The sequence below is a fragment of the Mya arenaria genome, chromosome 1 (assembly GCF_026914265.1).
Source record: "Mya arenaria isolate MELC-2E11 chromosome 1, ASM2691426v1".
Lineage (NCBI taxonomy): Eukaryota > Metazoa > Mollusca > Bivalvia > Myida > Myidae > Mya > Mya arenaria.
The window spans coordinates 63,077,194-63,104,150 of NC_069122.1; the positions used below are offsets into that span (position 1 = coordinate 63,077,194).

Here is a 26,957-nt window from a genome sequence, read left to right on the forward strand (position 1 = left end):
AGACAAGGAACATAATAGCCTTGGGATTAAATCGCCTGATCTTTGTATGTCGACAATTGTATTCTTTTTTTAATCATAGTAAACTACCTAACACGTGAATGTAAATATTGTATGATGGTGTGGTATTGTTTTAAATTAGTATTATGTAAATTTTGTGCATTGGCAGTTTACTTAGTAGAAGTCTTAATTAGAAATGTCTGTCTGTCTGTCTGTCTTGTGTACGAATGTTTAGTGGTAGAGTATGTGTTAGTTGTATGTATACTGTTTACTCCAAGTTGATGGTAGTAATGCTGAGACTGAACAATGATGTTCAAATCAAGACTTTAATGAGAACAACTCTACATTACCAGAGATTTACCAACCTATTTCTGTTAATGAAGTACATTGTACATTATATGTAAATTTTGAAGTATACAGTAGGTTTAGACATGCGACAATAATACTTTATTAAATATGCATTGTGATGCTGTACTATTGTATATGAATTATTAATTTTTCTGTGATGCTCTGTTATTTTTTGCTCAACAAGAAAGTAAGTCGGCATACGCCTTCAAACTCACTTTAATAAAAACAGTGTATATACAAAGGTAGAAGCGAACGTAACTTAATTGGTTGTTCTGACCAGCTGTGAGACATTTAAATCAGAATTCGTGCCATTGGTGGAGAGATGAACGCAAACCCATCTACGATCAATATCGGCTGTACCTCGTCGTTGTCAATTTCCGCGCCTGCGCATATTTCAGTCTACCAAGTTGTTTTTGTTTATATGGCATTATTGTGATTTAAAAACAAAAACAAAACACACATAAAACATTGAATATTCAAACTCTCCATAGTTGTTTCTTGTCTTTGTAGAAAATCACTGCTCATTGCAAAACGTCGAAAACATTAGAAAACAATTCAGTTTCGCTTGAAGTATTAAAATACACTGAACTGAGCACTTTTGTAACTATAAACATACACACTGCACATAGAGATAATTTTGTTTACTGAAATACATATTATAATTGTCATGATGGCTAGAAAAACGAAATTCGACAAGCGAATGTCGAGCGGACTAGACAAATGACATTCAACATTCGGAATGATGAGTTTTGTTCATCAGAAGCAAAAGAGTTAGAGACAATAAGATCTCTTTTCGAAAAGATCACTTGACTCTCAAACGTGGCCTTTAGTTCGCAAGCTGGTAACGTCTTAAGGTGAAAATGAAAGTGCGTTTTGCGCATACGGACTATACTATGGTGTTAACGCAATATATATTTCACCTTAGTGCATAATCCTATAGCGGATATTTACTGTGTTCACATGTGGTCGTGGAAAACATACTTTCTACGACGACAAGTGCCTGTCAGGTTTAATATATGAACATAAAAATTTCGGGCGATCGTGTGCACTTCTCAAAAAACAACACTTTATGGCGAACCAAGTGGCTTTATAGTTATTTAATGACAACACTGACTTTATCAATGGAAGCTACAGCTATGTCGGCACATTGACGGGTACAAATTAGACTGACGGTTGAACACAGCGGTTCGGATATCGGTTTGAAATTAAACTTGAGGACCTATTAAACTTGTGCCAGAAGAAATGTAAAATGATAAAATGTAAGGGTTTAAATGATTTTCTTAATGTTTTTCTAAGGGGCCACAATTCTTCGAAAGGGTAATTTTACGTTCGTGTAGAGAATTTTTAGCTTTATAACCTGGAAGATGGTATAGTATTAGCCGGTTTCTCTTTCCTAAAGAATAATGGACGGGTGGTCGAGATTCTATGGGTTAGGGGGATAGCGTCAAACAATTTCCTTACATTGACATAGTTAACTGGAAACATATTAGTTACGCTATTAATAATTTATGTTTCCTGTCTTTTCTGATTTTCTCGTCGCCTTGGTTCATAATAAAATTTACTACCTTTCACTGTTAACATTTATTTTGCATCGAACAATTTTCTTTCATTAATTGGTGATACGCTCTTCATGTTTCTCCCCTTTTCAGCTTTTGAATGGGATTCATCATATTTTTTTTCCATTTTACCTGGCCATGGTTATAAATTGCTCATATGTTTTGAATTTATTTTCTTTTTCTTAGTTAGGATCAAGCTATTTGTTTGGGATAATCAAAATTGAAAGTGGAACGATTAATGGCTTTCTGTTCACACTCACACAATCACATACTGTAACTATATGTATCTGTATAACCTTGTCTACACCTTAGATTGCATTCATGTTGAATCAAAATGTGTGTGTGTGTGTGTGTGTGTGTGTGGCTGTGTGTGTTTGCGTGCGGGCGCGGACGCGTGTGTCGGTGAGTGCGCGCGCGAGCGCGCGTGTGTGTGTGTGCATGTGTGTGTGAGTGCGTGTGCGCGTGTTTGCGTGCGTGTGTATGTACGCGTGAGTGTGTGCGCGCGCGCGTGTGTGTGTGTGTGCGTGTGCGTGTGCGTGCACATGCGCGTGTGCATGTGCACGTGTGTGCCTGTGCGTAGGCGTGCGCGCGTGTCCGTATGCACGTTTGCGTGTGCTTGTGCGCGTGTGGGTGCTTGTGCGCGTGTGCGTGCGTGTGCTTGTGCGCGCGCACGTGTGTGTGCGTAAGCAATCTAAACTAAGTCTATTGATTCCTATTGATTTATTCACATTTATCTGAACAATATGTACATAGCTCATTGCAAATGAATCAACACTTAATATATTTAAACAATGAGATTGCGTTATGTATTTTTTATCTGGTTTCGCTTTGAGTGTCATGTACGAACCTATTATATACTTATTGTCTAATCTTATTAGTCTGCTTAAACGAGCCGTATACGGTATAACTCCAATAATAATTTCATGAGATAAAAATAATAAAATCGTAGCACACGTGAACAGAGATTTATGTAATTGACTGTCCGTTTCTAAAATATTATTATTTGTAAACATTTGAAACATACGAAAGCGAGACGGGAGAAACTATACATTTTGGGTGCAAGCATTGTAATCTTTAGTAAATTCTACTCAGATTTAATCAATAGAAAGAAACATCACTACATTACTTTAGTTTCGTCAGAAACACTGCAATATTTACATAATATAGGTTCGTAAATTTCATCATTCATTTTTACCCTGTGATCATTGACAAAAACATCGCAAGAGTGAAGAGAAGGGTAATTAACATTAAAACAAGAAACAAGATGATGTCAGAACATTCGACAACGTGCCGCCACTCGATTGGTTTTTCATCATCCTCGGATTTGCCACTTACGGTACTTCCATTGTCATCAAAAGAACGGCCAGCTAAGTCTTCCGTTGGGAATGGCTCATCAGTAATTGTATCCGATATGCCCCATGCTTCCGAAATGGCAGAGGGCGCTCGGCCCACAAAGATTGAATCGTTAGGTTCTTTACTTTTACAGTCTTTGGAATCATCACACAATGGCTCATGCTCGTGCCTACTGTCCGTTCTAAATGTTACTCTCCTCGATGTGGAACTGCCGTCAGCCACATCGACACTGTTCCTCTTCCGAAAAATCGATCGCAATACATTCCCTCCTCGGCCAGTTCGCGACATTGGTCGATTTGCCCGTGAACTCGGGCGACTTCCTTGCGCGGATATAGTTCGGTTTGGGGATACGGGCCGTACTCGATGGTCGAAGAAAGATACGGATCTTGATATTGGTCTAGATGCTGCAATATCAGTACGCTCTCCGACAGGGCTGCTATTTAAAACCTCACGAACGATTTCTTCGCCGTTTTCATTTTCTATTATATTGTTTTCATAATCCTTACAACTAGCTACACTTATCACTCTTACGCGTGACCTTGTAGAAAGCTCTGCATTAAGCTGGTCTCCTGGTGCATTAGGGTTTTCACTTATGTTTGTATCATCCGCGTTATCGCTTTTCCATTCGTTTTGGATATCGATGGGTCTAGTATTTTTAACAACATTATCATCAATATTGTCAGCTTCTGTTGATGATTCAATGCCAGGTTCATTGATGTCATTACTTTCATTGAGCTTTTTGAGATCATCTATATTTTCCAACTCTTCCTCGCTCGTGTCAGTATCGTTGTCTGAATTACCTGTGGAATCATTTACATCGTATTTCGATAAGTTTTCCTCACTTTCCATTGATAATTTACTAGAAATACTTTCTTTGTCATCATCATCTTTAAACATATCATCTTTTTTGTCACTAAATATGTTTTGTCTTCCGTTTTTTGTCTCCTGATCGAAAAGAATGGAAGTTGTTGTAGCCATCCTTTCAAATCTAATGGCAGTTCCGTCGCGTTCAAGATACATATAATCATATTTTGGAAACAAATGTTCAATTGGAACTTTGGCGTCATCTTCACTTTCTGTATCTTTGATATCTTCTACACTCAATTCCTCAACATTTTCTTGTTCTTGTTCCGTTAGTAATTTGAATAAAACATTAGTTACTTTATCTCTGTTCTGTAAAACAAGTCTGACAAGTGCTTGGATTTTCCGTGGAATGGAATAACGTTTTGTCTCAAGGGTGGCAGCTCGTATTTGCATGACCGTAAAGGCTGTAGAGAGGGCACTTACAATTGCCATTGTGAGGGAGTATGCTGCATACAAGGATATATTGTCTGAATTATCCGGCATGGTGTCATTAACCACAATCAAAACAACCACAAATGATAGAAATACTGTTATGCTAAAACCTGACTTCTCACCGCTTTCAACGGGAATAACAAAACAGAACACAGTAAGTAACGCTAACATCACGGTTGGGATTGTCATGTAGAACGTTATAAACCTTGAATTTCTCTCGATTGAGACATGAAACTTAACAGCGCCTCCTGTGTTATTAGTCGAAGTATCTACTCCCAAAGAAATAACTTTCCATTCTGCGTGGTCTTGAAAATTGTGGTGCCTCTGTAGTCCGTCTTCCCCAAACTCAGTAATGATTTCATCTGAACTAGACCATGTGCCGAACTGCAACAAATAATCAAAATATGAATGTATTGAAATTTGGTAAGGTAAGTTGCATTCAAACACTAAAATAATAATATAGATACGCATTCTTAGGAACAACAAATGTCTTAATGTCTTATTCTCGCTAACTGGACTTGAACAGACTTGTATACTATGTACCGTAAATAGCACAAGCGTTGCATACCTGCAAATAACACGTCTGACTATCGTACGGGAAGTTGGTCATGTCGACTTGACATGTGGTCTCGACTATTTGGTACGGTTTCCAAAGACATGTACCGTTGTAATTTACATCCACGTACATAAACGAGTCACCCATCGCAGTTATCTTTTCAAACCCATTCATGAGAGTGATATCTGGCTTCCAAATGTCGTCTTGGGGTAACAACATTCGAACGATACCGTCCCGTTTTTCTGGTTCCCATGCAAGACTTACATCCGTCCACTCGACCTCAAGCTGCAACGTAGACGTCAGTTTCTGCTCAACCTTGAAAACGAAAGTGTCCTTTTAATTTCACATTCCAAGACAGTTTATTGACAGAATACGAGTATAATGTCTAGTAATAATTCATAATTGAAGAGTATGTACAATGCCAGATTATAAAGCATTACATATTGTAAAATATTGTGAAACTCAGGACTTCATAACTGTAGAGTCTTTAGTTTATTCATGTTACCTCATCTAAACCATTTACTCCAACAAAGTAGAAGTTAATGAGGGCTTCTATAGCAGCGCTAGTGTCTCTACTGGGCATCACGTCCTTCACGTATCCAAACATAGATCCATTAATAGCCTCTATTACAGCGTCTACAGGTGGTCCTAACGTCGGTACTGGTGTGGTGGTTGCAACAGCTTCGACGGACCTCAATTCTAAAACAGTAATATATGAGTAAGAGTTCGTATGTACATATTATTGTTACAGCCTGGTTGTTTCATATGCTAAAATCGATCATCACGACGCATGTTTAATTGATAGTTATATTTTCGATTTTTTCTTAATAATATGCATCAATTTGAAAATCTGGTAACAACATTGAAAAGGCAAATTCAGGGAAATGCTCATATAAATCCCCAACCTAACCCACTTGTTGACTATTATGATGTTCCTACAGATGTTTTGATGTGTGTGAAGTTGGCTCAGTCATCGGCAATCAACAATGGACATTCGATATTATATAGCAAATCTTCAATGTCGAGCTGTAATGTCGAGCTGGACGGAATTCTAGCTCGACATTCGATATTATATATTGTCAAATATTGAATGTCGAGCTGCAATATTGAGCTGGATGGAATTCTTGCTCGACATAAGAAAATATAGAAAGTTTTCACTGTCGAGCTGCAATGTCGAGCTGGACGAAATACTAGCTCGACATTTGATATTATATAGCAAATCTTCAATGTCGCACTGCAATGTGGAGCTTGACGGAATTCTAGGTCGACATTCGATATTATATAGGTAATATTCAATGTCGAGCTGCAATGTCGAGCTGGACGGAATTCTAGCTCGACATTTGATATTATATAGCAAATCTTCAATGTGGAGCTACAATGTGGAGCTGGACGGAATTCTAGCTCGACATTCGATATTATATAGCAAATTTTCAATGTCGAGCTGCAATGTCGAGCTGGAATTCTAGCTCGACATTCGATATTATATAGCAAATTTTCAATGTCGAGCTGCAATGTCGAGCTGGACGGAATTCTAGCTCGACATTCGATGTCATATAGTGAATTTTAAATGTCGAGCTGGAATGGCGAGCTGTATGCATTCTTATCTCGACATTCGATGATATATAGGGATTTTTCAATTTCGAGATGGAATAGCGAGCTTGACGGGATTGTCGATTCCTTTCGATATTCTTGTCGATAGATGGATGTAAACAACCACCTCCGTCCAGCTCGACATTGAATATTTGCTATATAATATCGAATGTCGAGCTAGAATTCCGTCCTGCTCGACATTGCAGCTCGACACTGAAGATTTGCTATATAATATTTTAGGTCGAGCTATAATTCCGTCCGGCTCGACATTGCAGCTCGACTTTCAAAAGTTGCTATATAATATCAAATGTCGAGCTAGAATTCCGTCCAGCTCGACATTCCAGCTCGACATTGAATATTTCCTATATAATATCGAATGTCGAGCTAGAATTCCGTCCAGCTCGACATTGCAGCTCGACATTGAAGATTTGCTATATAATATCGAATTACGATTGTCGACTGCCGATGGCTGAGCCAACTTCACACACATAGGTTTTTGTAAGTTACGACCAAGAGAACCCGTTACTGGCGTCAGTTTTAGGCCAAGAGAACGTAATACTTGTTGAGCTTGAAATGCGTTTTTTTGGATGAAAGGTCAGAACCACAACTCTTCTCTCGCCCTTAGTATGATACTTTTAATTCAATGGGTATATATTTGTCCTTTCAATATAATGTTTAAAGAAGTATGATTAAAACTTGTAGTTAAAATCCAATAGGTGCAATGACGATGATTATTTTACGTTTTAATGAAATGTACTCGCGAAGGCGAGCGGCCATTAAATAAACTGTCGACGCTATAGGTCATTGACTTTAGTGCATGAATCACTTTGTACATTGTATATGTGATTCCCATTATGAACGAAATTCAATGGAAAATAATCAAAATATACATGTATATGATACCAGCATAGTATTGCAGCGTAAATCCTCTGTAATTGAAAGAGTTGTCACTGTGAAAGTAAAGAAGATAGGCAGACACGGTTCCTTCAAGGTTGTAGGTCTTTAGCCAGTATCCGTAGTGACCACACGTTCGGTCCAGTATTTCGTCCGTCCGACACGGACCTAATAAGATGGTAGCCAAAATTTGAGCAAAGCAGATACATGCATTAGTATAGTTGGTTCGGAAAAAAATAAAAGTTCACTTTCAACATCATTTGGATCAAGTTCACAATATATTGTAATAAAAATGGGAATCATTATGTACGCAGAATTGCAGAAGTGATACATATTGATTAATAGCCAATACCGATGCAATAAATACATGCGTGAGCTGTAGTAGGTATTACCGTTATAGAGAATAAACCAGTCCACCGTGCACTCAACGGAGCTCTCAATGCGGGAGTACTTAAAACTCATAACCAGCCTGTAAAGGCTCGGGTCTTCGATCGTTATCAGCCAAAATACTTCTGCGTTGCTGAAACGTTTGACAAAACGGATAATACACATTGTCATACTAGCGTCTTAGTAGTACTAGTAGTAGCAGTAGTATTAGTAGCAGTAGCAGAGGTAGTAGTACTAGCAGTAGTAGTAGTAGTAGTAGAAGTAGTAGTAGTAGTAGTAGTAGTAGTAGTAGTAGTAGTAGTAGTAGTAGTAGTAGTAGTAGTAGTAGTAGTAGTAGTAGTAGTAGTAGTAGTAGTAGTAGAAGTAGTAGTAGTAGTAGTAGTAGTAGTAGTAGTAGTAGTAGTAGTAGTAGTAGTAGTAGTAGTAGTAGTAGTAGTAGTAGTAGTAGTAGTAGTAGTAGTAGTAGTAGTAGAAGTATAGGGTATTTGTTGATTTCAGTGTAAGATCGTATTTTATTCAACGAGTGAAACTGTTATTTTTCAATGATCGCGAGTGATATAAGACATAATCTTAAACGTGGCTTTTCCGGTTTGTTGTATGCTAATTATCAGATGTGTTGATGTATTTTATAAGGAGTACTGCAAAATTCATTAACCGGTTAAACACAATTATTTTGAAAAACCTTCGACATACGTAAATATGACGATATTCATACTTAGGGTATCTCCAAGTGGACGGATAATCGATGGTTAAATTCCAAGTACTGTTGTTGGCAATATAGTCAGCCTGAAGATTGTATGTGGATTCATAAGATGGGTAGTCTTCTCCGCAGTAAGGCGAATCTGAAGAGAACACTTATCATGTTTTCAAAAAAGGATGGTTCTGTATAATCGCCGTCTGTGTGAAGAATCGTGCAAAAATCATTTTGATCACAAATCTTCCGTTTGATCGTCAAAAATACTAATCGACGACGAAGTACTGCAGTCGATGCTTAATTGAACTTATATAAATATATGTTATGCAGATAGTATAGGGCAGTTTCAGCATATGCAATTCAATTTTTCGGATTAAGCAAGTTAAATGATGTAAACGGGTCCTGATCGTTTTCTGTCCATGGACAGTGTGATTTTAATCATATTTGAAATGAAATATCACAAACAAACCACATTTATATTAAAAGTAATTAGCATGTCCTCAAATAAAAACGGTTAGTGGCGTATCATGAACTCAAACGTCGCATAGTCAACTTGTTACATTGCAACAGTTATCCATACCCATGTCAATCGCGTAGTATCGCAGTGTGAACCCCGAGCTACCGACCAAATAATCGGAGAGGAAGACGATTGTCATATCACTTCCTGTGCTCTGGTAGCGGTGGGGTGGCATCACGTACCCACAAAACTTGTTCATTCGCACACTGACGTTGTTACCTAAGGAATATACACTCAACAATAACGGAAAAGAAAAAAAAGCTTCTGTGTTCTCTATCTGTTTATATGAAAGGTGAATGAAAATGTCAAATCATTATACAGTCGAAACTCGCTTTGTCGAAATCTTGTATCTCGAAGTGGTGGTTATGTCGAACTTATTTTCGAACGCTTTAGGCAAAGTGAGACATGTGTTGTATATCGGTTATATCGATTTTTTGTTATCTCGAATACTTTCACGAGTTCCTTTCGACTTCGATATAACGAATTTCGACTGTAATGCTAATGAATCATCAAATTCATTTTTAACACTCTGTACTTTCTCTAGGAGATCTAAAGCTTACAGCATCGCTACTTTCATTTCATAAATTTATAGTGCCTTTGTACATGAAGATTGAACACGATATATTACAAACCGTCATAGAGTGTAAGCGAATCATAGTCGCAATAGCTATTGAATTCGATGCCATACGCCTCTGTGTCAGCGAACTCAACCATCACTGCGTGGTTCTCGGGCGCCGTAATAAACCAAGTACAGTTTAGGAAACTAAAATGCAGAGACAAAGAAGTTGAATCATACATGCATTATTTTAGCTTGATAGTGACGAAAGCTGAACGTTGATGAATGCTTAAACATCATTTTTGAGCGCAGGAATACATTATTTCTTGCTGTTATTGCTTTTTTTTGCTAATTCAGTTATTGTTAAAAATCCGATTGAATTGTAAATTGTTAAAAAGGAAAAGAAAATATTTAAATTTCTGTGTCTTATATTGTACATCCAACACGTTCCTGGACATTTCACATAATTGTCTTCCGTTCATATTTAGACAAAATCCTTAGTAATCAGATAGTTTAATTTAATTTTTTGAAGATACACATTCCATTTTCATGTAGCAAAGTAGACTATCCATTTCCAAAACTGTAAAGCTACTCACTTATCATAGGTTCCATCTCCGATGGTAATGTAGGCGTAATATTGCATTTCCGGTGTATCCAGATACACGCCGGTTGTATTACACCCTTCAGTCCTGTTCGGTGCTATATCCACTGACAAAATACAGATGTTGAAGTTTAATGCATGGAATGGATAATTAAAATTACCGTCGTTAAGTGAATGGTATGTTTGATTTAAAAAGGGTCAATTAGAATACACCAAACTGAATAAAATTGCATTGAAAATAGTTATAAATATCTAATCTGAATACAATAGAAATCTTCCTAAACTTCGAAACTACGACATAAAAATGATGTTGAGAAACAATGAATTACCTACCTTTACCGATCTCGTATGTCAGCAGAAACCCATAGTTGTTAGTACTACAATCTGTATCACTTGAACCCCAGAACACAACTCGAGCAAAATACCCGGATGTATCGACTGAAGAAATAGTGCTATTACTGCCACCGTCACTACGGGAAAGAAGTACAGGACTTGATCGATGCAGACCTGCAGTAGACATGCACTTATTTGAAGGAGCACTTATATAATATATATCATTTTGCGCTGAATATCGTAAGTGAATATATATTTTGAAATAAAAAGCAACAAGAAGAAAACCAATAGATAAGCAAAATGAATTTTTAGAGTAATGCTTGATCACCCCCCCCCCCCCACCAAAAAATAAATAAAATAAAATAAACTAAAAATAAAATGAAAATAAAATAATAATAAAAATAGTAAAATACATGAATTCATAAATGAAGAATTATGAATGTAGGAAATACTGTAAAAAAACAAACAATTATTTGCTTGACAAAACTCTACATTATATAAATACAAACCATCATATATCTCCAGATAATCATTAGAACAGGAAAAGTCGGTCATCATAACAGTGAATGTGATTCCAGACTCCGACCAAAATGTCCATGCACACGAATCATTACTGAAAAGAACATTTCACTACATAACTCCACGTAACAAATTTACACGTGATTAGTTAAACAAAAAGCAATAAAAGCGATAAAAATAATGTTGTTGTAAAGGAGTAAACCTTTGGAAGGCGCAGAGGAGACGGCAAAATAGTTTCTAAATATTTATGCGAAAAACTACAGAAACAAGCTTAGTAGCAAAAAGTTTAAACATAAACCCGGTTTAATGGTACTGGGTAAACGCCAAAGACATAGAACATAAACACAAAAAATCACAAACAAGAAACATGAAAGAAAAAACTAGGTATGTTTATCAAGGATTGTTAGGTACCGCCTTGGAACGGTCAGTAAAATGTAAATTTACTGGGGGTTTAAACCAGTTTGTGTGCACAACCTAAACCTCCAAAACAATGGTATTAACACTTTATCAGTGTTACCTTGTGTATGTGCTTGGTAGGCTGGGCGCCATAAGTCGGGAAAGTTGTGTCACCTCGGTACGAACCGTACACAGTGGCTGTTGAGCTAAAATGAAATGTGACATACAATATAAACGCAGATATACCTCCGGTCAATTGAACTTGTCGCTGTAAAATGATAATAAGCTCAACTTAAGGCATATTTTATTATTTTTGGATATTGACTTTACACAGCCTTTGTGAAGTGACACATCTCGAAAGATCAAGGAGTCCCCAGAGGTTTTTTCCGCCTTTTTCGTAGTTTAATTTCGTCTAATACACTTATTAAATTATTCGGAAACGGTGCGTATGTGTCATTTAAGCCGCAAAATGTATATATTTCCTTTAACTCTCGATTGCAGTTCAAAGTATAATAGCTAAGTAAAACAAAGTACTTGTATCTGCTGCAAAGTACAGAAACTTTATTCGTCCAACAGATCCTATTGTATTGAGAACGACGAAAAGGACGGACCCGGTGCTGGTGAACACGTACTGACGTATGTCATCCTGGCATTGCTTGGAACCTATAAGGGTGCTCTCGTCCGCAGTCGCTGAAATAATTGGAATGGAGATTGCAAAATATATCGATCGGTAGCTCGGGTGTGAACTTTTTTTGCAGTAATTGAGATAACATTGTTTATCAACTGAGTGTGTGCACGAAATATAAACAGTGTGTAAGCTATGGTATGTAATTGAAGATTGACTCCAAATCAACGTGACTATACTATATTGAACATTATGATCCCGAAAACACAAAACAAATAGTTTAAATCACTTGGTTGAGATCACATTCATGAACATGTTTACCAGAGTCGTATACAGCGACGTAATTGAACGGTGTAGAGTTTGTGCACCCCGGATCGGTTTCTATGAGAGTCAAGTACACTACAGCTTGGGTACCTTCAGTGGCAGTAACCGTCCACTCGCAGAAATTAGAGCTGCAAACATGGGCATGGGCAGGTCAGTATCAACTATAACTGTCAGTAACATTTAGATGATACGTGTTAAAGTAATGGCATCTTCCATCGTAGCTGTGTTTGCTAAAACAGTAAATATTTTACAAAACTGAATACGGTATTTTTTATCAATAGAGCGTTATACAGAAACTACCGTCAATTAGAAAGTTCAAATTACAATAGCTGATTCAGTATAGGAATAATTTTATGTAACCAGATTTTAGTTTAGAAGGTGTACCGTCCAGACTGAACATGCAATGGAATAGAAACAGTAGGACGACGCTCACAAAGCTCATATTTTTATTTGGTTATTATTGATAAGTATTAGGGCAGGTTGGAGTTTGAGTACTCCCATACTAGTTAAAACCCCAAGTAGAACGCGTTCCGCTGATCGAATGAAGTGATTTTGTGTTGTGACAATAAGGCGACTGAACATTATGCATATGCTATCTGTCATTTTGTGTTGTGACTATGTGTTTGTTTCGTAAAGTGACCATAAAGCCTTAAAACATATTATCGTTTGTTCTTTGCTACTGAAGTTTCCTTTGTATTATGTAGAGAAGCGAGATTCGAGATTTATTCACATTATATCAAGAAAACCATGGTCCATGCGGACAATATATAATACGAAATTAAACAAATAAAAAATGTTCCTAATTATCAAATTACCATCTTCAGCAACTACATAGGTTAAGTGAATGAACTAATTCATAGAATTATCAATCTATTAAAGTGTGATGTTTGGGTTCATCTGACAATCAAAGTATTCATTATATGCTTTCCAGTGATTTATCAGTCAAACAAAAAACAAGAACACGGTTTTCAACCCTAAAATAATAAATCAATATAAGTCACTGCTTTGCAATTTTAGCATATTTTCCCTCCCAAATCAGACCTCAGCGGGCTATTGACTGATACACAGTTTCAACGACGTCATTTTCAAAATGACGTCACGTACATATGCAATTTGGCACGCCTTTTAAATATACTTCAATTAAATATTATTCAATATCCTTTTTGTAATACATGTTTTGTAAGGGAAAAATGCTTTTTTTCAGTGTCGGAATTGCACACTTTACAATTATCCTCCATATCATACTCAAAGTAATGTACGTTTGTACTGTCTCTTATAATTATCAATGGCTACACCAATTTTGTTCTATAATGTTTATTATATAACCAAATATCCAAAACTTCCTACCTTTAAACAAAACATAAAAAAACAAAACAAAAAAAACACTCACATTAAACATGAAGCATATTAATACTAATTGATCAATAAAAAAGATGATACCGCCATATAACCATCTATTAACGTAATATAATGCTTAGGCCGGCCTTAAAGCTGCACTCTCACAGATTGAACGTTTTGGCCACCTTTTTATTGTCTGTCTTGGAACGAGCCAATTTTTGCAAAAATCCATGGAAACAAGTTATATAAGACTGCTGACAAAAATTATATCGCAGATTTTATGTTAAAGTTCAAAAATTGATGTTTTATGCATTTTTAAAACATTAAATTTCGAACAAAAATATGAAAATCTGCGAATTGATCTTTTGTCATCAGTGGTTTGCAGATATTTACCCTAAAATTTGCTCATTCCAAGACAAAAAATTAAAAAGTTTTTAAAACGGTAAATTTTTGAGAGTGCACCTTTAAACGGCAATTCTCAAGCTTATCCGACTATTGGCGGGAAGAAAGGGATCTTAAACATATCGGTGAAAACGTTAAAGTAAACGTGTACTCACCCTTCGGCTGTCAATTCTTCATTCCCGGCCGTTAAAGCCCCACACTGGGCCGACACACCTGTGAGATATAACACTATAGGCTATCAAGGCATTGGTGGAACTAGCTTGGCAAAAGCGTTAAACGATTTAAATAACCGTCGATCAGCTTTAATGCAAACGTTCAAATTCGATAATAATGATAGTTGAAGCGTTTCTCGTTACGTTATTATTACGACCATTAACAAGAAAAGCAACAGCGCCATGTGTATGATGCAACTGTCCAAGTTATGCTGGTACTGGTTCTAATACACATTCAATAAATCCGAATCCGGAAAAAGAAAATCGAGAGTATGTTAGGAGCACTTTTCTTCATAAAAAAGTGCAAAAACATAAAGGTTATGTATTAGGAAGACTATTATTAGCATGGTCACACGATTGTTTAAATGTTAATTTTAAACTATATCTTTCGGCAATTCAATTTTAAAATGCTCCTTTTTTAAATGCAACATTATTGTGCGATTCCAATTTTAACATGGTATTGCTGAGGCAAAATGTATGCCCGAATAGTAAAAATTAAGCTGGTCAGAATGGTCAAGGAGAAGCTATTATTATAAATGGTTGAAATTACGCATGAGATGGAAAAAAAGAAATATTTACCGCGAATACAGATGCAGGATATCCAAAGTATCCAAATAAACATTACATTTGCCATTTTTGTAATATCGTGCTGTTCTTTAGAAAAGCATATTTGAACTAATGACAAATGGACGAAAACGAAATCAGAACGTGGCTAATGTGCAAAACTTGAAATTAGAGAATTTAAAGATTAGCAATTACGTCGGTACAAGTAGGAGAATGTTTGAAAGAATACTATTTACAGCGTATCTAAAGATTTGTTTCAATACAAATAAATACTTTAGTCTTTGAAATGCGATCATGACGATTGTCTTTGGGTTATTAATTAGTGGTATCGTTTACATAAGTAATTACCTAAACAGAGTGTTTCTTGACACTTCGTTCCTATGATTTACCGCGTCGTTTAAAAATATTTTCTTTCGAAATACAATATTTTATTACGCGACAACGTATTTGGACAAAACGCAATCCGATCATTTCGACGCAGGAAAATGCAAAACAATTCTCCTGTGAGCAGTATTCTTTCAAACGAGGCAAAACAGATAAGACTTAAAGATGCACTCTTACTCCCAAATAAGATGTGCCACAATTAATACAATTGTTTTAATTTTCATGCATACATATCGAAAACAATGTTTGTTATACATGTGTATGTATTTATTTTTAATAGAAGTATCATATGATATAACTCAGTTCTTTGCCGGGGATTTTCTTAAACGTACTCTAGTAGATCGAATAAAAATCAGGCAATCGATCATATAGGTTAAAAAGGTGCCCGTGTCCTCCTCTCCTGTTTTGAAACTAAAGTAAAATATTGCATTTTAAATTTTAGTTCGCCCGCAAGGTCCAATTTTCTATCATGGAATCTCATTTACTTATTATGACATAAAATACGTATTTGAGTTTCAAAACTTAAATACTTTTAATTATTAAAAACGCCTTTCGACAAAGCAATTATCTTTATAAGTGTCATTTCTTTTGTTCAAAGCCACTGGTAAAGCCATTTAATTTAGATTAGTGTTCACGTGTATACTCAAGCGTTATAAATTTAAGTGCAGTCTTTGTGTGCTATGTAATACTAGCTGTGTTTCTGATCGCTAGGACTTGATAATAAATGAATGTTAATTAAGGTGTCTGATTTATTTAAAAATGAGTGGTATTCTACTTTTGATACGTCGCGAAAATGCTTTAGCTAATGTAATGGTTAAAAGTTGTTAGTATATACTTACAAAAATAAATGTTTTGAAGCGAATTAGTCGTATAACCATTTTACCGGATTGCAATCCATGACGGCTGACCGCTGATTTACTGAATTAAATGTTTTGCCAACTTTTAAATATACTATTACGTTGACCACTAAATATTTTTCAAAGGGCGCTATGGTTTTTAAGTCTATCTCGTTAAAGCTCATGCTAGGTTGATCCGATTTTTAAATAAGTTAAGAACGTATACTAATCAAATGGAAGTAACGTCAATTTGGTTTTTATTCAATGAGAAGTTCCCAATACATTAATTTCAGTCTTATCTGAAAGGTTGTTAGTATGTACATACACAACATAAATGGCTACAGTATGCCAGTGCGTCGCATCAAACTTTATTTTTTGCATAAAACAACATTGGCCATAACTTAAAACCTGGTATGATGTAGAACTGAAAGAAAAATAATGTTAACTATGTGATAAAAACTGTATTGGTGATTTATTTGAATAGATCAATTTCGTTAAATATAGAAAACGATGTATTGAAAAACACTCATATCGGCCTCTAAATGTTTGAAAGGCGCACAATATTGGCTGATGCATTTTGTAAATATATTTATCATGTGTAACCCCTTTTACTTTTATTATAAAACATGTATATGATGTAGATAAAGATAAAATATAGCCTTTATATAAATGCCTTCAATAGGTTATTGCCAAATTTAGTTTGAGAAATGTAACATAATGCACTCCCCCATTAGTACTTAATTGTTTGACTGTATGTATTATGTTTCAAAAAGGTCTCGTGTGTAATAATCTAAATGTAACACATAGTAATGTTAAGAACATTTAGGTATATAATTGTTATCTCATTTATGTCATTTTGTACTATGTGTCATTTTTGCAATGTCTTAATATGTGTATAATCTAGGTTCTCATGCTCTTTTTGTCATGCATTTGAAACATGCGTTTAAATAAATAAACTTGAAAATCAAATCGATCTCTGCCTTTGACCTTGAAGAAAATCAACCAAGCTTTAAAAAGACAAGAAAGGGAAACAACTGAAATAACATTATACTTTTATGTAGTCGTAGGTTATGGTAAATGAATAACCCAACTAGACTTGTGTACGTGAATAACTTTTTAATCAAATGAGAAGGACACAATAGAACAAAAAACTACATTAAGTAAATATTATTGAGATTTTAGATTAACACCGTGAGACAGCGTGACCTGCATGCGACCTCACTCTTTCTCTTCTCAAATTCGAGCTATGTAAATATATATTATAAAGACGTAAACTGCTATAAGTTACCAACTTATTTTACCAATTGATCGACTATATGTATTGAGAGTGGCAAATATTTGTTCAAAACTGTAATTTGATAGTTGTTTCTGATTAATTTTGTGTTCTACCTTTTAACGAGTATATTGATATATCATTGCAAATTCATCAGCAAATATGTGTTAGTTTTAAATGGTCGGAATGAAATCGTATCTTTAAACTGCAAAGGTAAAAACGTTTGCATTGTTAGATTATCGACATAGTAACGATGCAAATACAATAGCATCCCTGGAGAATTGGTTAAATGTAAACCCCAGCTGAATCAAACATTCATAATAGACGCTTATATTGACTAAATCCTAATAGGACTATACACGGTAGCCGACAATGATTCGCTTTGTAAACAGACAAATAAACTACAATTTCTGTCATTTTTAACGTAGCATTGAACGAAGATGGTACTTGATTATTTCTTATCTTCACGAATGTTTCGCCACAATTTACAGCAAAAAGACAGGCGATAACCAATCTTACAGATGCTTGGATCTACGATGCACAGGATGATATGTACTCTCACAACATGTTTGATACTCGCAACATTCTCGACGTCCACGATTGATGGCCAAACATGGAATGGTACCCGAGACCTCCTTGGGCGGCTAATGGACGGCTACGACCGCCGCATTCGACCCGTCCGAAACCAGAGCCATTCCGTTCATATACGCGTTAACTTCGAACTATACACATTTAAGGTGAGGTTCATAATTTTTCGTAGATTTTGCTTTATCGATGTTATAACAAAGACTATGAGTACATCACATATTGTTTTTTTACACTCCGTGTTTTACGGAAAGCTCTGCCTTTCTTACCCTCGGTGAAAATACTAAGTGCCGTAACGCGCAAACAGATAGTATTTTGGTATATGGTAACGGCGATTACAATTAAGATGTTACAGATGACCATGGTAAAAAAAAACACAAATTTATATAAAAAATGTTAAGGTGCAATTATTAAGAAGGATTCTGACAACTGTTTCATCTATAATTTTGATATGTGACATCACATCATCCAGTTTTACACGTTTAAAATTTAACAACGAAGTCGTTAATGACGTAAAACTTTAACAAAGTTCAGATCAATCGGCGTGTAAATAATTTGCTGATGCAGGGAAATCCGTAAAAACTTTCATGATCTTGTATATCTTTGCAGTACCCAATAACTCAATTAATGATTCACCAGATTTGATACAGTTATCAAATCAGTAAGAATTAATACATGCATTTTACGCTCCAGAGTAACCATGACTAACCATTTTTATACGTATAGATAGGTTAGTTTTAGGATATTTCGTTAAATTTTGGGCCATTTAAAGGCATTACTATTCAAAATTAGCAGATTAGTGATTTATTACAAAGACTTAAGTATGATTTAGAAGAGTTTAATAAATCATAAGGTCATTTCATTTGAAACCGGCCCTTTTAAGATACATGCAACAGTGTGATGATATTAAATGAAACAAAATATGTTTTGTCTTCTTGAATACTAAAGGTGCACTTATATATAGCCAGAACATGGATAAAGGCAAATTTAACTTAAATGTAGCATATAGAGGTGTAATGATTTGAATCTTGTGCACGGCAAAATGGGCTGATTAATACAGATAATTGTGACTAAGGTTCTGACAATGATATGATTCACGATCTATAGTAAAATGATTTAAAAAATAACGCTACATAGAAAAACGTTTATATATTTCTCGCGAAATTCCAATTATTGTTATATTACACATAAACTATATGTATTTATTTCATAACTCTGGTACACGCACAAAACAATTCACGCTCTTGTACAAATCATTGGAGTTATATGTGGTTCAGCGCTTGTTTTGCACGTGTTACTTATGCAACTAATCGATGCAATTTTTTAACACTAAAATATCACATGTTTACCCGGACAATGATTTACAAAACGATTTTTGGACAAACGTTGTGCTTGTTTTTAAAATTTACGATGCCTAGACTAATTAATGAATTTCATGCTAGGATTTTGGCAATGGACCTTCTCAAGAAGCCGTCGCTTGATGTTTTAACGTGTCTCGTTCGACAATTTCACACTTAGTACAGCGGTTAAACGAAACAGGGAGTGTGTTAGACAGGCCAATATCAGGTGCGGTAAGCGTAACGTCAACACAAAGACAACATCATACGTACATGTCATCTCCGCGATCGGTTTGTAACAGCTCGTTTAATGTCGAATCTTATTGTAGGCAGTAGAAGAAGGATTATCAACCTCATTACAGTGAGAAATCGGCTTCTAGAGCGGAGCATACGCTGCAGATGACCGTATCGCGGCACGTGTCATCGTCAAATTCGACGTCAGTTGCCGGACGACAATCATGCTCGTCGATGATGTTTCGTGATATTTAGTGATAAATCACGTTCTAAAATATTTGATGCTGTCGGAAGACTTTGTGTGTTCAGGCGGCGTCATGAACGCAACGCACGTAACTGCATATTGTAAAATAACCGTTTCGGTGGCGGCAATCAATTAAAATTAAATTTCAAGTAACAGGATTATGATTAATTCGGGACTGTGTGCATACTTTGATTAACATAGAATTGTTGTTTGATATATTATTGAATTTATTTAAGTTTGCTGTGTTGGTTATTAAATACAGCCTTAATAAGACCATTGTAGCGTGTGTTTTACATCAGTTTATAGAGTTTATTTCAGAATACAATAGGCAATACGCCCATGCGTACACAATCATTAAAATACGTTTATGTTTACAACATAGTCAATGGTCACTCAATCTGCCAATCATACAGTTACAAATTGGTTTAACAATCACAGTTCCATACAACAACATAAACACAGCGAGAGAAATAACCAAATATTATCCGTAATAACTATAGTAGGCATTTCTCAACTCGAAAGCTTTGAAAACAAACATAGACAATTTTCTATTTACATTAGTATTTTGAGAGGTGAATAATTCTATAAATTTACGCATATTAGGTCTTGCAAAATAATATTTATCTATGTAAGCTTTTCTTATATCTGTATACAATTTACATTCAAGAACAAAATGATATTCATCTTCCAGTGACTCACATAAATGACATTTTCTTTCCGAATAAGGTATAGCAGCTGGTTTATGCCATCTACCAGCCTCTACCTGTAATCTATGTGCAGACATCCTTAATCTTGACAATGCAATTCTATACTTATCAATGTTAACATCCTTTAAATATGTTGTTGTGTGAAATCTGCAAAAAGTACATAGGTTCTAGCTCTGGTAGACTCTGTTAATTCTGAGCTCCAACTCTGTATAAAAATATCAGTAACTCTTTGCTTAAAAACATTTAAAAATAAAGATATATCCCCAACTCCTTGGTTCAACCATACACCATTGAATCCAAGCCTCTGTAATAAGTCTCTTAAAATATATATCAATGATCTATTATTTGGATTTATATACAAGGGCAGGTTCGATTGTCTTATTGAATGAACTTTCAATGGTAATGATAGAAATTGTTAAAACAGTATTTAGTGTATTGAGACAAAATCTTGTTTTCTATGGATTATATTTTTCCAGACGGATATGCTGCATTTGAATTTCAACCTAACGCTTAAACGTACGACCTTAACAGAGAACTAATATTGAACATATTGTCATTGAAGAACAAAGGGCTAGTTTAATCGACTGATGACTCAATCGGGAGTTCTTGCATGGTTCTGTGTAGTACTCTTAATTATGTATATTGGTTAGTGTCAGTGTATGCATTGTCCATTGTCCATGCGCTTTATTTGTATTTAGACTTATTTTACTAAATCTTATTTGACTAACATCTTAATCGAGATTCTTACATTAGTATTGAAAAAAAACGAGAAATTGTTGTTTAAACATAATTTTGTGCAAGGCTTTTAACGAATATTTTGTATGTTGACTAACTCTTAGTATTTAATGCGTATTGATATACAATTTCTAAATATACCTTGTCCTAGAGAAAAAATGTTTTTTTTTGTTATACCTTAATATGTTAATGCTTTCAGAGCAAACAAATAAACATGCACAATTATGTGTATGATAACTATTTTACTATATTTATTCTTGGCATTAACTCTAAATGGGTTGTTGATTTTGTATTTATATCAAAGCAATGAATGCACTGAAGCCAACCTCCCTGCGTACTCTCAACAAAAAAGAACATTCTATATGTTTAGTTGTTTTTTATACATTGTCATAATCATGAATGAGGCTTCTTATGATGATTAAAAATGTCATAGGAACAGTGAAATCTATTCATTATTGCTTGAATGACGATTATTAGATTCCATCTAATTTCTTAGGAAATTGACGAAATCAGCGGAACGTTTTCGGTAGCCGGGAATCTTGAACTAATTTGGCGGGACGAAAACCTATCCTGGGACCCGAGCAAACATGAAGGAGTCTACTCGTTGGTTGTCCCCCTTACGGAAATTTGGTACCCGGCTCTCCTCCTAGCTAATCCAGATGCTAGTGACGTCACTATTCAAGATGACGATCGGATGGATGTGAGGATAGTGTTTGATGGTTCTGTGTACCTGTATCCCACTGGAATAATTGCCTCCTTTTGTGACATACGCCTACTGTACTACCCGTTTGACAAACAGGTAAATTTGTATATAGTATTGTTATTGTATGTTTATAAGATTCTACAATACAATAAGAGATTGTAACAGTAGCCGTTAGTCAATAGATTTAAAACGTTATACAACCCTTGGTTCAGAAATGTAAGACGAAACACTTTCCTTCATTTTAGTAATGACAGTTGCATTATTACTTTCAGACTTGCGGTTTAATCTTCTATGTGCGGGGTTTTTCAAGTGACGAAATAGTTCTTGAAGATGGTGAATCCTACCTCAGCTCAAATTATAGCGGGAACGGAGCGTGGAACCTGATAAACAAGACCAAGAGCGTAGACGTTTTATCCAATGCAAGCACCTATTTTGCCACTTTTACGTACGAGATTGAACGCAAATGGCTTTTCGCGATGGTTAATATGCTTTTTCCGCTCGTTTTCCTGTCAGTTCTCAACCTGCTTGTGTTCGTCCTTCCACCGGATTCGGGGGAGCGCGTGTCATTCACTGTTACCATTTTGCTGGCAATCGCTGTTTTCCTTACGCTTGTTGGAGATAGCCTTCCGAAGGTGTCCGAGCCGTTTCCGGTATTTTGTTACTACCTGCTGGCAATGCTGTCTCTAAGCACCGCAATGACGATAGTCACTATCGTCAACTTGAGGATTTTTCACAAAGACCCGAGCAAGAAGCCTCCAGCACTCACTGCTTGCCTCGTGAACGTTCTAATGTGTTATTCTTGCACACCGAAAAGAAAGAAAGAAATATACAGAACAACGCTTTCGCAGACTAATGAAACTCAAATGAACGGATCGACACACCAATCAATTCAAAGTGATCACGTGGCGAGAAAAACGGTCACATGGAAAGACGTTAGCCACGCAGTGGACATTATGAGCATTTTGATATTTGTGTTAGCATGTTTATTCTTAAATGTGTACTTTCTATTATTTCTTCAAGCACAATAGCTTCAATTCTTCAGCTTTTTTGAGTTCTGTTTAGTCGTGGCGACGACAAAATGTTTCTTGATGACCGTTCACATCTTATAGAAGAATAAGGAAATCTACAGACAATATACTCACGGGAAATTATCAGCGCATATCAGATAGTAGAATTGGGAAATGTACAGACGTTTGAAATATTCTTACAGGAAAACTCCTATGCATTTCAGATAGTAGAATAGGGAAATGTCTAGACAATTGCAATATTAACATCAGAAAGCATCAGTGCATTTCAGAAAGTAGTAAAAGAAAATGTACAGACGATTGTAATATACTCACGAGGAAAACATCTGTCCATATTCAACAGCTTTCAAATTCGAAAAGTGCGGACCATCGATTCCAGATGTTAAGGTATCTATTTCGAACTCTTGGGACAGAACTGCTTTGTGGGGTAATACACAATGTGAAGACATGAAAGGGCCAAACACTTCTTCTATATCAGTCGTTAAGTTGAAGCATATTTGGGTGTTTATTTACACATGCTGAAATGCTTCTCTTTATTGTAAAATAGTTATTTACAGCGTTTTATTACAATATTTATTGTTCATTAATTCCGCGAAAAACAATACATTAGTATTTCGATTGAAATGAAAACAACATGTGAATTCTACTAACAGTAACAGTACTGTAGAATACATCAACATATCAACAAAAGTAGTAAAAACACAGTTCTGGCGCGTTTTGTTTCTTTCCACTAAAGTAGAAAAAATGGACTGTGACAAATATTTTTAAGACAGTTTGATTGACACACATGATTTATTTTTAGGAAATCATACACTATATGGTGGATTTTTACGCACGTTTAGGGGTAAATAAGAGTTTCACCACTTTTTGGGTAACAGGGGGTGCGGTTGCACACCGATATTTCAGAAAAAACAAACAATATTAAGTGTGGATCTCACTATATATCAAAAGTAAACATTGTTATGTAGACTGCTTTTACCTTTCACAAAACTATGCCAATCTACCAGGGCAAACAATGAGGTAAAATGCTAGCTTTATGTGTTTGTTCTCTCAAGATATTAAACAGATAAACCATATTTACAGTGATCGTAAGACAAGATATGTCCATATATGAGTTTATAAACTCTTATAAGAATACTTGTGGAAGACCCCATTGCTTAGTACTAATATATATTATACGTGAAAAACATGATTCATTTATTTGTACCATGCACCATGTTTGCAATTTCTCAATATGTGTATCATCTAGGTTCTCGTGCTCTTTTTGTCATGTTTTTTTTTACTTTGACTTAATATAAATAAACTTGAAAATCAAATCGGTTTGTGCGTTTGAAAACAACCAAGCTTGTGAAAGACAAGAAAGAAGAAAACATGACACATTAATTGCCGTTGTATACTATGTAAAATGAATAACTCAACTAGACGTAGTTATTTTAGTAAAATGTGAGATAGACAAACTACAACAAAAAAGTAAGTTCAGCAAGCATTACCGAGAGTTTAAATCCTGAAATTCCAGCTATGTAAATATATTCCATAAAGACATAAACAATATCCTAAAGTTGCTGACGTATTTTATCAATAGTACAACTACATGTATTGAGAGTGGCAAACATATATATTCAAAATTTTGATATTTGTTTCTGATTTGTGTTTTACCTTTTTACGTGAATATTTATATATTATTGCAAATTCATTATGAAATATGTGTTAGGTCTTTATGTTTGGGAATAAACTCGTATCTTCAAACGGTACAGGCAATACTGTTTGCATTGTTAGATTATCGACATAGTAACGATGCAAATACAAAAGCATCCCCATAGAGAATTAATTAAATGTAAAACCCCACTGAATCAAACATTCATAATAAAGCCTTATATTGACAAACTCTTAATTGAGCTATACATGGAAGCCGACAATTATTCGCTTTGTGAACAAATAAATTGACTTCCAAATAGCATATTAATTTCTGTCATTTAAACGTAACATTAAGCGGAGAGTGAACTTTCACAACATGTTTGATACTCGCATCATTCTCGACGTCCACAATTAATGCCCAAACATGGAATGATATCCGAGACCTCCTTGGACAGCTAATGGACGGCTACGACCGCCGAACTGTACACATTCAAGGGAAGATACGCAAAGTTTTTGTTTTATCAATGTTATACCAAAAACTATGAGTACATCACATATTATTTGCATGCGAGCCATGTGTTTCCGTGTTTCCAGTCTGGAAAACTCTTATCTTTCTTCTTTCTTACCCTTGGTGGGAATACTCATGTGCCGTTACGCGCAAACTGATAGTTTTTCAGTGTATGGTTATGACGATTACATTAAGGATGTTTCAGATGTTATCAAAGAATTATTTCAAACTACTGCTTATTAGCTTGTTTCTGTAGCTTTTTGCATAAATAATGGCATTTGTTTCAGTAAGTAGATTCACATGCGCTTTGTGGAGAAATGTATTCAAAAACATTCTTTTCAACGTCGAACTTTACTAATATTCAAACTTAAAGGTATGTGATAAAGTATTATTCACGAGTATCTAGGGTGGTTCGAAAGATCCGAGCCCAAAGAAGGCTACGAGGCGGTAAGTCGTCGCTTACGTTTGCTCCCTCGGGTTCCACCCTGCATACATATAAACGATACTGATATAGTCGCTTTTCTCGAAATTTCTGAGGATTGAGATTTTAATGTCTATATTTATAGTAAGAATGAAAACCGAAAAGTATAACGTTTGATTAGAAAAAAATAGCGATGTACCGACGAGAACAGGAGAACAAATATACATTTAATGCAAGTAAGGCGATGACAAAAGGAGTCTCAGTTTAATGTCGATGGGTGGGTACGTTTATTAGCAATCGGAAGGAAATGAATATTTCAAATGTATTACTTAAGCAAATATTATAATTTTCAACAGCAAAATATTCAAAAGGACCACACTCACTATCTTTTTTTAACTTATCTATGTTATTTATAGATGAAATGAAGTAAATCTTTGTGAATGTCATCGTTGTTAACTTTCAAATCGTAAATGCTCATGAGGTTTAATGGATACACTTGTGATCTGCTGTTTTTAACAAGACCTCAGGCACCTGATTCAGTTGTCATGGTGATATGTTATTAAATCATTCAATTGTACACATCTAAAGGTTAACAAAAATGTCTTTATTGACGTTGAACTTAAGTAACACGGTTCTGAAGAATCGACTTGAAACCATAAAAACAGTTTGCAGTACCCTATAACTCAGTAAATGATAAACCAGATTCAAAACAGTGTGAATCAATACATACCTTTTAGCTTAAACGTTAACATGATCGACCATTATTATACATGTATAAAGGTAAGTTTTAGGATATTTCGTAAAATTTTAATTATTCAACTATTTCAATTTCGCAGATTTTTGATTTATTACAAAGTCTCTATTGTGATTCTGAAGGTTTAGATAAGTTATAGGGTCATTGCATATAAAACCGGCCTTTTTTAAGTTACATGCAGAATGCAACAGTGTGATGATGTTAAATGAAACAAAATATATATATAATATAAGATTGGTCATCTAGAATACTAAAGATGCACTTATATATAGCCAGAACATGGATAAAGGCATCGGAAAAGGGTTGAGTGTTCCGGTGGTTCCCGCCCTTCGGCTGCTTTCGTTAATCGATGAAGGCGAACCGGGTACTACGTTACTTTCACAGAACAATGTCTGGCTAGCGTTTGCGATAATTCGCATTTTGAAGCACTTTCGTCGTAGACTGTTTCTCTCGACAATGATATAATTGTTAACGTGTACCTAACAGGCCACTGCATCTATGAGCCAGGTATTTTGTTT

The 26,957-nt window shown here is 35.3% G+C and overlaps 2 protein-coding genes across 2 annotated transcripts; one reads left to right on the forward strand and one right to left on the reverse strand.

Moving 5' to 3' along the window:
- Window positions 1–2,606: 2,606 nt before the first annotated feature.
- On the reverse strand, window positions 2,607–15,222 carry LOC128212626 (uncharacterized). Its single transcript, XM_052918063.1, has 16 exons — window positions 15,074–15,222; window positions 14,438–14,495; window positions 12,540–12,670; window positions 12,128–12,283; window positions 11,715–11,799; window positions 11,188–11,291; window positions 10,679–10,852; window positions 10,341–10,452; window positions 9,821–9,951; window positions 9,252–9,407; window positions 8,693–8,819; window positions 7,983–8,110; window positions 7,600–7,758; window positions 5,612–5,805; window positions 5,119–5,421; window positions 2,607–4,934 (listed from the first exon to the last, which is right to left on the reverse strand). Exons 1-16 carry the CDS (start codon window positions 15,126–15,128, stop codon window positions 3,093–3,095), a joined length of 3,915 nt encoding a protein of 1,304 aa, XP_052774023.1. The 5' UTR covers window positions 15,129–15,222; the 3' UTR covers window positions 2,607–3,092.
- A 2,781-nt stretch (window positions 15,223–18,003) lies between these two features.
- LOC128240253 (acetylcholine receptor subunit beta-like) lies at window positions 18,004–24,799 on the forward strand. Its single transcript, XM_052956798.1, has 3 exons — window positions 18,004–18,288; window positions 21,890–22,192; window positions 22,369–24,799. The coding sequence occupies exons 1-3, from the start codon at window positions 18,073–18,075 to the stop codon at window positions 23,122–23,124; spliced, it is 1,275 nt and encodes a 424-aa protein (XP_052812758.1). The 5' UTR covers window positions 18,004–18,072; the 3' UTR covers window positions 23,125–24,799.
- The last annotated feature ends 2,158 nt before the right edge of the window (window positions 24,800–26,957 follow it).

Coding starts and splice junctions, on each gene's coding strand:
- LOC128212626 (XM_052918063.1), bottom strand. CDS start 15,128: ATGGCAAATGTAATGTTTATTTGGATACTTTGGATATCCTGCATCTGT. Junction 10,453..10,678: donor GACATACGAGATCGGTAAAG/GTAGGTAATTCA, acceptor GTATTTTGTCAG/TGGATATAGCACCGAACAGG. Junction 5,806..7,599: donor TACGCTGCAATACTATGCTG/GTATCATATACA, acceptor TTACTGTTTTAG/AATTGAGGTCCGTCGAAGCT.
- LOC128240253 (XM_052956798.1), top strand. CDS start 18,073: ATGCTTGGATCTACGATGCACAGGATGATATGTACTCTCACAACATGT. Junction 18,289..21,889: donor TCGAACTATACACATTTAAG/GTGAGGTTCATA, acceptor CTAATTTCTTAG/GAAATTGACGAAATCAGCGG. Junction 22,193..22,368: donor ACTACCCGTTTGACAAACAG/GTAAATTTGTAT, acceptor TATTACTTTCAG/ACTTGCGGTTTAATCTTCTA.